At 33.1% G+C, this 13,040-nt stretch overlaps 1 protein-coding gene and 1 long non-coding RNA gene across 2 annotated transcripts in view; one reads left to right on the top strand and one right to left on the bottom strand.

Moving 5' to 3' along the window:
* Nucleotides 1-13,040, top strand: part of LOC148127406 (uncharacterized) — a 679,100-nt gene that overhangs the window by 419,599 nt on the left and 246,461 nt on the right. The window lies entirely within an intron of this gene.
* IPO11 (importin 11) overlaps nucleotides 5,920-13,040 on the bottom strand; it is a 65,926-nt gene continuing 58,805 nt past the window's right edge. Inside the window, exons 29-31 of the mRNA XM_087927242.1 lie at nucleotides 11,936-12,031; nucleotides 11,510-11,594; nucleotides 5,920-7,005 (exon numbers count right to left, since the gene is read on the bottom strand). Coding sequence (XP_087783368.1) covers nucleotides 6,841-7,005; nucleotides 11,510-11,594; nucleotides 11,936-12,031 — 346 coding nt within the window. The 3' untranslated portion in view covers nucleotides 5,920-6,840. The remainder of the gene's footprint in view (nucleotides 7,006-11,509; nucleotides 11,595-11,935; nucleotides 12,032-13,040) is intronic.

Genomic DNA, 13,040 nt, shown 5'->3' on the forward strand with positions numbered 1-13,040 from the left:
TAAAATCAATCTCTCATTTCTTCCTTCAACATGTTCTGGCAGACACTTGTTCCAATCTATGAATAATTTTTCATGTAGCATATGATCCAGTTATAGGTCTGAATCTCATTTTATTAAAACCTGAAATTTGGTTCTCTATTGATTTATCTTCCTTGACTTAACAAGGAAAACCTTACATTGATACCATTGGCCTATTTCCAGCAATCTATACCTGTACCATTTTGCTTAATTCTTATTAATTCATCCTTGCACACATCCTTGTACACATCCTTGCATGAAAATATGTTGAAATATTCTTATATACATTTTTTGCCAAAATATTTTTTTCTATAAATGAAGCTTGATCTATATAAGGAGCAATTTTGTACACAATTGTTTGACCTAAAGCACTTCTTATTTTTCACCAGTTTTCAAATTCTTCACAATAACAGCATTGAGATGCATTGACTCCAATTCCAACTACCCAACCAAACTGTACATGCTGAAAGTGGGAGATGAAATTCTAATCCAAAATATCTGGAGGACATTTCGTGACTCCTTTATATTGTACTGTACAACAGCTAAGCTGCATTTAAAAGATTGGCACTTTATATCAACTATTTTAAAAGCAATAATAATCCATTTGAATCATCTTTAGTTCAATATATTGTAATGAATTTAATGGTTTAGCAGTTGTAGATGAGGAGGTTGTTAGCTGAAAAACTGACAGCCTGGATTTGAGACCCGAACGCTACACAATGGGGTGATCTTCCATTCATTGTCCCAGCTCCTGCCCATCTAGCTGTTGTAATGATGAGGCAGTCAAGTTGTTTGATCATGAACAACTGAATTATGATGATGATCTTTATTGGAGTATAGTCTTGCATTTATATACATTTAGTTATCCTCCATCATTGGTTAACTTTGGTTACTGCTTAACTTTCGTTACTGTTTAGTACAGTAATCCATACAATTAATTATCTCTAGTTAAAGTCTAACATATGTTTACTTCCCCTCTCTAATCCTCCTTTATCCATAGATTACTGACTTTGTTTGCCTGAGTTGTATTTGCTTGGAAGCATTCTTTATCTGAGGTTTGCCATCCGAGATTGGAACATTCCTGCAATTACAACTCTACATCTAGCAATTTGAAAGCATGTAAATGCAAGTAGGTATCACTTCAGTGGGAATGTAACAGGGTTCTGTGAGCCTTTGGTGTATAGCCACGCTGGCCACTTGACCATAGAAAATGTCTTCAGGCACACTGACTTCCCCGGCCAAGAAACAGAGATGAGCACTGGGCCCTAGAGTTGGATACAACAGGACAAAGAAACCTTCACCTTTTTAAATATCAATTGTATGTAATGAATATCCAATAAATATTTGTCTTGAAAAGATAAGTTAGCATATACAATATGAAATGAAACCTAGCTTCTAATAAATGATAGCCGTCCATTTACTCAGAGCCAAGCTGCACTAAAAGCCTCCAATACAGGAACACAATGTTGCCAGCCAATCAAGACAAAAAAAGCCACAAAACAGACAGAAGATATTAGAAACACCAATCAAGCAGAACACAGAAAATTCCAAGACCAATAAACACAGACCAAGACTCCCAACCAATCAGGATGAAGAAAAAAACATTTTGGCATAGCAGTAGGCTAGCACCAAATTTAAAACTGAAACGGCTGTGAAAGTCTGACTCACAGATGAACACAATACAGAAGCCTGATGATGGCAGATGAGATTCTACTGAAACGTTGCTACAACTTTAAAAGCACAACTATAATGACGTGGGAAAATACCCAAACAAAGCTGAATACCTTACACACACACACACACACACACACACACACACACACACACACACATATTTAAAAGCAGTAATAAATAAGATGCTTGAGAAACTATATAACAATAATTTGCTTAGAATCACACCAGCACCTTCTTTCAACCTACAATCTTTTTTCATCCTGACATTTTGGGGAAGTCTTGCTGCCAGAGAATAGCAAAAAATAATGTCTTTTAGAAACAGTCAGCAATCATAATAGTAATTAAGACAGGCATAATGGGGTGTGGGCTTCCACAAAGTCACATATTGAGTTGGCTGCTCTAGCAGTCTTGAGCAGGGGATTAAGATTACAGGAATAAATGGGAATTGAAAATAACGAAGAAAATGAATCCTGATTTTTTTTTCCAAAGGCTACTCTTCTGGCCAAGATTATAGGTAGAACAAAACAGATCACTAGTTATAAATCTATAGTGTAATTAGCATCCTACATATTCTTATGGCTATTTTCTTTGGATTCTCCAATCCTTTTGCAGGTTGGTGGTGGAGTCTGTGGATTGTACCCAATTGGAGCCTCTCTGCCATTTCCCTATGATTGAAGGCAAAGAGACAAAGGCATTGGCTGATTGGCTTTTCAGCCTCTGCCCATTATCTAGTTTGATAGGTTTAAGTCTGATTAATTCTTTCATGTCTGAATCTTTCGGAGTGAAATTTTCCTTTATCCTTTACTATAGGAATTACAGTGACTGATACAGAAAAGGTCTCAGAACTTGTACAGAAAAAAACAATCCTCCTAGGTAAAAACATACAAAAATAGCATTGAAAGGGGCTTTCCACATTATTCTCTAGTGGTCCATCCCAGTTTTCATGCTGTTCCTGCTTCCATATTGTTCCAGTTCTAGGCTCTACACTTTAAGAAGGAAATAAGTCCTGTGATGAGAAATTGAAGGTGTTGGCAATGTTTTCTACTGAGAAGAAGAGATTGGCAAAGGATATGAGAGCACTCTCAAAATATTTGAAAGGATGTCACATAAGCTTCTTCTCTTATGTGCTCTAATGGCTTTAAATTATAGGAAGACAAATTTCCCGAATGCTAGAATGTTTTCTAACAGAAGTGTTTGACAATGCAATTAATTATCCAAGTAAGTTATAGGTTCTTATTCTTTATATTCTAGTGGAGGCTAGACAGTCACCTCTATGGAATTATTTGTTTTATATCACTGCAGGAGGTTGGATTTAAATGTGTGAAGTGTCTTCCAGCTACATAATATTGTATTATTTTAAACAACCAGGCTAGAATTGCACACTAAATTTCAAAAATATTTAGGAAAGATTAAAACTGAAATTTCTGAAAACATGGTGCCCTGACCCCCAAGCCCTTCATTTACTCCATGAGGATACCATGATCTGAGAGACACCATCTACTGGAATGATATATATCATTTCTGTTTTAGATTGGGTCTGAATTTAGACTAAAATTGGTTCAGATAAATCACTTCCTAGAAAGTGCTCTGTATCTGATACATACCACTTTTTCAACAAGAGACAGTAATTCCAAACTGTTGAGTCTGGGGATAGCTTCTTAAGAAGAAAACAGCATTATAACGGTCTCAACAGTAATGGAACGGTTCTAGCAAGGCATATATAAGCAGTCCATTTTGCTTTCTGCAATACTTTGCTTCCATGTTTCCCTACAGCCCTCACTGCTGCTATTGATACCCACGCATACTCCCCCGCCCCACTTTTCACTTCTTCCTAGATCATGCTATGGGTCAAGTCTGAAACAGAACAGCCTCATTTCACTCTATATTGTAAGAATCAGTGATTGTTGAAATAAGTGACTGGCTTGTAGATAGCATCTTTCTGCTCATATGGAATTCAAAGCTGTGTATATCAGTAGGAACATAAAGAGTAAATCAAACTTTTTAGGAGTGCGTGTAAAAAACAAAAAGGAATAAATGTAAAATAGATTTTTTCTTTTCTCCTCTCATAAAGTTTTGCCCGTTCAGACTTTGATATTTTTATTCTCATTTTGTCATTTTAATATATTTACTTTATTATTATTCACTTAAAAAGCATATTTGTGGTGACCAGGTTCATTATTCTCTTTCTACTCAATTAGAGCATTCAAGATGGCTAGGAAGCAATAAAATGCCAACACAAAATACATTCATATACACACAAATACTGAATGCATTAATTGCAGGATGAGTGCCTGGAGTTTAGCAAAAATAATGTTTATTAGAAAAGATAGTACCTAAAAGTACTGTTCTCAATCCACCTAGTGAATTTAGCAAGACTTATTTGGTCAAGAGTTGATTTGAACACACACAGTTCTGTGTTTTCAATCTGTGGTATTTATCATCTAACCATATGAATTTCTCTAATTTAATGAAGAACATTAACCACACAGTAGATATGGCGTGGAATAAGAGTTTCAGTAAATTACTTCACCCGTTAGCTTTTCAGGCCAATAGCAGCCACTTTCTTTCCTTTCTACTCATCTTGTAAGAGCACCTACGTTATATCCACAAAATTTCAAATGTATCCAAAATTTTGAAGAGTCTCTAGATCAACGTATGCACCAGTTTCTATCCTACATTCAATAGTAGTTTCTCACTGACACAATTTTCAGGATCAGAGATGTTCAGGTACATCTGCAGCAATCTTCAAACAGTTCTTTTAGCAGACTGCAGGCTTTCTTCTCATCTGTGTTTTCCGCTAGCTTTCAGATGTATATTACAGTATTAAAACCCCAAGGCATACAGTGAATTAATGGCAAATTCTGTTTCAAAAGCTTTTTTATTTTATTAGAAGCTGTGATTATGCTAAATAACTTCCTTATTCAGTACAGATATTTCAGATAACACTGATATATCATCATCAAATTGGCTGTCTTTTCTCCCCTTAACATTTGGAAAGGGTTACAATCAGTTATCTGAAGTGGCCATTTATGTAGTCACAAATCAGAATTGTATTTCTGTAAAGTAGAATTATTTTAGCTTTTTTTGGTTCAAAGTGTATTTGCATTTTTAATGTGCATGATTGAAATATGTTCCTCAGCTTCTGAAAATCATGCAGTGAACATCCCTAGTTAAAAGAGAAAGGAGATTGGCTGTGGAACTACATTGACCACCACTTAAAAATGGGCTCACTTCAAGATAACAATAAGGGGAGGTGACTACATATCAGAAACTTAGAAACATTATCTATAGCTCCCTGCTTGTGTATTAGATAATACAATCCAGTCAATTATCAGCGCAGCATCAAAGCTGGGATGAGACTGGATAGCACTGCTTTGAACATTAGCAATATATGCAGTATCTGAATGTAAAAAAGGGAAACCATTCAGTTAACACAAAAGAGCAATCCAATCAACATTGAGAAAATAAGCCATGTTGATGTGCTTTAGAAGAAAGAATGATAATGCCACGATAAACTCAGAACTCTGACATCCTTTTTTTTAAAAAAAAATCCAGTCCATGTATTGAGTAATATTTAGGTCTGTACTAGATACAAAGATTACTGGTATCATCTGAAGCAATAATATTGAGGTCTGGTGCCAAATATTACCAATATTTTGGATTTTATCGATTTTTGAATACATAACATCATTATGGTCTCAATCTTGAAGTTATTTCACACTGCAATATTTTCACACTTCAGACATAGCCAAAGGGATGGGATTTGTAACACAGAATAGTGTATGACAAGTTTACTATTTAAATATGCATTCTTTATTCTGCAACAAGTGTATTAAATGAAGCACTGATTCTCAATTACTGATATGCTCTTTAAGAATTTAGAGAAGAACACAGAATGAATCAGAAGATTTTTTTTCTGGAAAATTTAATTGAAATGTTTAGTTTTATAATTTGCAAATGCTAGAATTTGTTTTCTTGTATATTTAATAACCTACTGCTTACGATCTTCTTCAATAAGTAATCTTCAATTACTTATAACTGTCATATGATTATTATATTATACAATCTTATTAATATTGTGTCATATGTACTCTTAAAAAGTCCCTACAACAACATTTAGACAGGCATAAGAAGAGTTGCCTAAAAATGTAAAGAAGTCACTCTCCTTAAAATAGGAGACATGAGAGAAAAATGTGAAATGGGGCAGGAAACAGATGGAGAGAAAAGTTACATATTTTATTCATTTTTATTTTATTGTTTTACAATATTTCAACTCAAAAATCTTTTTCAACCCGCCTCCTTGACCTGCAATTTTTATGTTCTCTTCTGAAAATTTTAATATTTTTGCCTTAGCATTATCCTACTATAATTCAATAAGACATAAAAATAGTACAGGGTTGACTATTCTTAACCCTTTGAAGAGAACATCTTTATACAATAAAAATTCTATTCAAATCATATTGTAAATTCATCCTGCAAAGAGCTCAGAGCTCAATTGGTTATCAAAGGAAAATGCATTGATCAAAACAATTCTTGGATCTAAAACAAAACAAATCCAAATTAATTTCTTTTAAATGGTTCAACAAAATAATTTTAAAACAGCAGAATTACTTCATTTCTTCTTTTCGTGCAAAAGACTAGTATTCAACTCCCCATAGAGGAAATCACAGTTATACTTTCCACTATTTATACAGCTGAATTGCTTGGTGAAGCATATGTATGTTTGACATTCTTTCCTACTGCAAAATGTAATTTAACATTTAACATTTTATTGCAGTTTTAATAGTTAGCAATAGAATAAGGCAACCTAAGCAAGCTAATATCCTTACAGAAAAATATGTGTAGATATTATTATTGAGAAGAATTCATGATTCTGAGTTCAAAGTTTTCATCATTCCACTAATAGTTAAAAACCTATTTTTAGAGAATCCGTTTTTCAATTATAGGTTATAGCATGTACTATGTAGCATGTAGACAGTAAAACTATCAGAAATAGTATATATTATCTCAATTGGATTTCAGTTTAAAAAAGCTGAGCCATCTCTTAATTTCCAACAGAAACTCTGTATTTAATCTGATTTTGTAATGAGATGGAAAGCTGCTCAGTTTGCCTATAGGTTGAAGACAGAGATTTTTGCCTCCATTTGTTCAGAATCCTTGTAAGAAGTCTTGTAGTTGAGCAACTATTTCTGTATCTACAGTTTCCATAAGAGCTTGAAAGCTTTGTTCTCCCAGCAATTCCTGCTGTGCTTTTAGTTTCTCATATACAAATTGCTGCAGTGACACAGAGTGTACTGGATCCTTTAGTGCAAGCTGCAGGATAAAGATAAGAAAAATATATAATTTAACAAAACAGGCAAACCTTTAATAATCAGTTTTATAATCTTAATGGCAGTGAAAAGGGCTTTTGTTTCCTGCTTACACTGAAAACATAGTCTAACCAGTTGAATCCTTGAAAAGAAAATTTCTGCTACTTCATCAATTGAAATGAATACACTTACCTTCAGTGCCTATTGTATAACATAATTATGTACTGTAACTTTATATCTGTGTTTTTTTCTTTAGTTATTCAAGGCAGATGTTAACAGATTTGAGATGTTTTACTCACATACAAAAGATAAATATTTATAACCTTATCTGTAAGCTTTATGATACTATATATTTTACAGAAAACTCCTTCTTAGTAATGCTATTAAAACAATAAATTACAGAAATCTTGTGCCCTTTGAGGCAGCAGTCCTCAAAGAGTTAGCCATTCTTAATCTGATTTAAAAACACAACAAAAATGTAAGGGAGGAAAATGACATTTTTATTTAGCCCATGAACAAGTACATCTAGATAGCAAACTGAAAAATTTTGTATGCAGCTTATCAACCTTCTCTATAGTGATATGATGAATGACAATTTAACTTACTATATTTCTAAATTTGGATCTTCATAAATATTTGTCAAAACAGTGCCCCACTCTCTGTAATTACTCTTTTTTGACAACATATAAGTAGGCAACTTATTTGCTAATAACATCAAGACGTCAGCTATGTATCCAATTTTCTATGAGAAATGAGCAAAAACATAAAAAATTGCTCCACAATTATGAGAAAGTAGTCTTTAACCAAAAGCAAAAAACAAAACCAGGAAATGCCTCACCTCCATATTCTACTGCAATTTTTTTTCTGAGAAATTTATGGTGAAATTTGCAGTATGAACAAAGAATTGAAATTAAAAATTAGAAATAGACAGAGTCCCTGACAATAATATTGTAAGTCCTATTGTTGAGTTTTAAAGTTGCATCTTTAACAAAAAGTATATATTTTACAAAAAATAAAATAAAATTATATACAGCTCAGGATGATACAAAAAAAATTAAAGGCAGCAATTTACACCTACACAAAGAATCTCTATAAAGTGGTTAAGTACACATAGCCCTCACCTTAGCCTGTCCATTACAGTTGTTAAGTTGTGATGGTCATAAAACAAATTAGTCAGATGACTAATCTGATTTTACAACTTTTTTTTTTTGGCAGTCATTAAGTGAACATGTGACTGTTAGATGCTCACCATGGGGCAGTTTTGTTCAGAACTGGAAGTAAATGTTGGTTTTTGGCAAAATGTTATAAAATGTGGTCACGTAACATGAATGTGGACCAGTTGCTAAACTCCTAATATGCAGCCAGGAGGGCCCAGTCATTGCAACTTCGGAATCTGGTCATAAGTACCTACAGGGAACTCCATTGTAACTTTGAACAACTGCTAAGTAACTGGTCGTAAGTCAAGGACTACCTGTATATATATCCAATTCCTGAGCTTAAAATAATGAAAGAAAAGTCTTCTTTGAAAAGACATCCCTCCTCCATTTCCATTTCTTAAATTTAGTATTGGCATAGCAGCATAACATAATTCCAATAGAAGAAGAAAAATAATTTGCAGTCTCAAGTGGTTAAGGCACTGTAATAATATATGGGAATGATTTGGGAGACAGGCTGAGTAGAGAATGTTTGAGTAAGAGCCAACATAGTGCACAGTTAAATAGCAGAAAGAGGCTTAGAAGAGATCCTTTCTAATTCCTCAGGTTGTAAAAGAGAAAGAGGGACTTTCACACATGCAAGATGTTAATGTGGCCTTACAATAAGGTATAATTAGTTCATTTGGTCATGTTTCTTTCCTGATCCTTTTGGTAAGACTGCTAGGAATCAGGCTAGAAAGCAGGAGGCCACAATTTCTAATCCGGCCTTAGGCACAAAACCAGCTGCATGAGCTTGGGTCAATCATCCCTTTAGGCCTAGGAAGGAGACAATGGCAAACCACGTCTGAAATTTTACAAGGAAGTTGCAGGACTTGTTCAAGTAGTCATTAAGAATTAACACTGTCTTGAAGGCTACAAAACAAATAAACAGCCTTTAAGTTAGAGTTCAGGTCAAAAACTTCATATATACCAGTTTGGACATTAACAGTGATTCATAATTACTTAAATCTAGTGTCTAGTCTCAAGATTTGCAGCAGAATTGACAACCAAAATGTATTAATGAGGCGAACAGTGTTCTATATTTATCTTAGACTAAAAGAGCACTGAGTAATACATAAGTGACATCACTATATTGCCAATGAGAATAATAATATATATTTAAATGAAACTATATAATGTAAAATTGTACTATAACAAGAAAAACCCTTAGGAGAAAAGTACAGTTGCTTTTAATTTCATATGTTAGAACTTTACTAGTCAAAGAATGTTTTCAATTTCTGGCTTTTTACCTCACTCTATATTTCCACTTAAATCAGTGCCTTCAGATATATTGGTTTATACTCTCATATTTTCAAATTAGTATTGGCATATTGAAATATGAAATTAAGCAGTCTTTGAACTTTTCTTCCATGAACCTTTATGGATAAAAAAAATGAATTATATTCATCTTGCTCAATGAATATTGTTAATGTTTTCCATTTATACTAGTACGGTGTAAGAGTCAACTCTGTGATAATATAATTCTTGAAGAGCATTGAAGAATTACTGTACAGCTTGCTAATTTCTCCACTTTTCTCCCTGCAAATTACTTTAACAATTCAGTGCTGTATGCCTGCTATAGTATTGTTATTTGAACAAAGACATATAAAGGGATAACACATTATGTACAGTTTTAACTGTCAAATTATTAATAGCATCAAATCTCCTTAGGCAACAATAAGAAGCCACTTTTTCCATCAGATTAATTTATTCACTGTCAGCTATTTTGTAATTATCAGCTTCTCTAAAATATTTCTAGATAGCCATCACTTTTTATAGAATATCTAATATTTTATTAGAAGCTAATAATATCAATTAAAAAAAAAATACTGGTAGATATAAAATGTCCCAAATTAAAGATCTGATTTAGCTAAAATCACTCATTTTTAATGATGCTAAGAAAGAAGTACACTGGATACCTGACTTATGCAATTTATAAGCTGAGAAGAAAGTAATACAACTGTCTCTGCAAGAACTATCTTGGCCCTGTCTCAACTGGCACCCAGCAACCACCTCTTCATTAATCTGTTGAACTGCTTCCAACCAAGCTGGTTATTATCGAATTTTCAATATCTGTGCTGAGCTTGCTTTTATCTTGCTTTTACTGTCTAATGATTTTTAGAGCGTAAGCCGAGGCAAGTATTGCATTATCACAGATTTTTATAAGGTCCTATGAAGAATGCTTTAAGTAGCATTTTGAATAATTAGGGAGAAAAACCTTCTTTATGGGCTTCACATGAAGATTTTTTGTCATGGAGAGAGAAGTAGAAAACAACAGGGCTTCTTAGTACTTTTTGGTACTAATATAAAATTGTGTTCCACAGATGATTCCGATGGCATTTCTCAAACACCTTGACACTGACTAAGACTTGTAAGTCTGGGACATGGTAAAAATAGTCCAAAACGTCTGGAAATCACCAGATTGCTTAGCCTTATATTCAATGGATTCCAACTGATGATTATTCCTCCATATACACTTTTCTGCTAAAGTAAGACTTTATGGCTGAACAGCTTATACTAATTTTAAGTCTCAGGAATTTGGACTGTTCAGGCATTAATTTATAGGCATGTACAAAATATTTTAAGACTAAAATATTCTGACCCCAAACTGTTCCATTTTGACCTCCTAATGTGTTTTGCTATTGAAAATCAGCCATTCTGTGGTCACAATAAAAGGGGACTGTTTGGAAAGCTTCAAACTTGAAATATTTTGCACATTTCTTTATATTTCTTATAAAAAAGTACTAAGTAGCCAGCATTCCCAGATGAAACGATAGCATGACCTTGTTTCTCATTTGAACTGTCAAAATGAGATGAACCAGAAACAGCATATTATTAGTCTATTTAGATATGCTTCTGGTTGGGGATGGATAGAATTTTTCTATTTTTATTTTCTTTTAGCTCTTTTATCACAACACAACTACAGGTGTAAAAGTCAATTTAGTGTAGCGATTAAGAGAAACCAGAAGACTCTGAGTTCTAATATCATTTTAGCCACAAGATGACTTGGGTCAGTCACTTCTCTCAGATCTCAAGGCAATGGCAAGTCAGAAATTTAAACTGACTTGATTTTGAATTTTGAACCAGTTTATTTTTCTCTGAATAATTATTTTTCTTATTGATTCTTAATGTGCAATTATTATTTTGTCTCATTTATTATCTTTCCCATCTCAAACAGCCAATGTCTGGGTGTGTGTGTGTGTGTTCAATGTTTTATCATCGGTTCCTCTGAGAATAATTATACAACTGGGAGAAGAAAAAGTTAATTTACAAATTGCTGAAGATTAATTAATATAATTGAGAATTTGACTATACCATCTTTTTTCTTTTGTCCTGTTCTGTGGGTGGCTCTTCTTCTTCTATCACTTTTGGTTCTTCAAAACTAGACATCAACATGCAACTAAAAAAATGCAAATATATTAGACTTTCAATCATCCTAAGAAGGATTTTTTAAGGAATTGTATAAATATATGTTGTTCAACGCTAAAGACTTTTACAGAAGTATGCATAAAGAGTATTGTGCAAAGTGAACAATAATAAAAACTTGAAATGAAAATCTTGAAAATGCATTTAAAATATTATCTATCTTTATGATCCAATCTAAGAATAGTTAGTATATAATCACATTTATAATATTTCCATATAAGAATATCAAAATGCACCTACTCCCTCTAGTGACAATGAATTATTTATCTGGTAGCTTCACTGCAGTAAGCACATGCAAAGTAATGTTCTACTTACTCTTTGAATGATCTTGTTTCTATATCTTCAGTCATAACATCATGCAACCCTTCAACTGAAATATTTATGATACCACAAAATTTATCTTGGACAATACTAGAAAAGACATGGAAATTGTTTAGTTTTAAATTGTTTAGTTAAATAGAAAATAAGTTTAGCATTACTTTTATGATATTTTTTCAGTTTTCTTTTATTTAATACTTAGCTGATCACTCACGTTTATCCCAAAACTAAGAATATCCTGGTATCAGAATATTGTGTAACAACCAGTATTATATAGTTTCTACATGGAAGACATTTGCAATTCAGAGACAGGGCGCACATGCTATCTAAATAGTCTACAATCTTAACTATAAAAAAGTTAGGCTGCAATTATTTCTTTGTTACACAAATATAGTACAATCTATCTTGACAATCCAGTCACATTGGCATACATATGTTTAACAACATGTTTTTTGTTTAACCAGTGAGATGGGTTCCTGCTCAACTCTTTCCTATGTAATCCATAAAGCTAAGGACTTACCAAACCTCAAATATATATATTCCATTTTGACAGAAGAACTTGAGAATACTCAGGAATATTAAAATTCAAATCAGTGTAATGCAGCAACAGACATTTACCAGAATTAGGAAGTTATTCAACATCTCTCTATGACTCCTGGATGTTCTTTACCCCTTTCTAATTTGTTCTTGGAATAATAGGAGAACACTTTTAAATCAATGAAATGCAACATGAATCATTTTTATTTTCTAAAAATTCATAACTAGAACTATATAGGGTGATAAGGCACTCTAGTATATAAAGACGGTGCTCGCTTTGCATCATTAGTAGATGTATACACATTGCTTTTTAGAAAAAAGATGTTAGTAGAGTTCCTGAAACATGATAATTACCCCATGTACCGCATTTAGAATTTTTCCTTCTTTGAGTTGAAGAAGCATATACTTTGAAAGAAACTGAAATTCAAACTAAATCTCTTTTCTCTTATTCGTCCTGCTTTCTACAGTTCTGATACCATGCACTATTGTACATTCCTACACCACACGGATAGGACAAGTCACTTGTATGCAAACAAATAGCAAACCTCCCTTTTATCATTGAAGT

The sequence above is a fragment of the Pseudonaja textilis genome, chromosome 2 (assembly GCF_049901715.1).
Source record: "Pseudonaja textilis isolate UNSWEBS1 chromosome 2, rPseTex1.2, whole genome shotgun sequence".
NCBI classification, from domain to species: domain Eukaryota; kingdom Metazoa; phylum Chordata; class Lepidosauria; order Squamata; family Elapidae; genus Pseudonaja; species Pseudonaja textilis.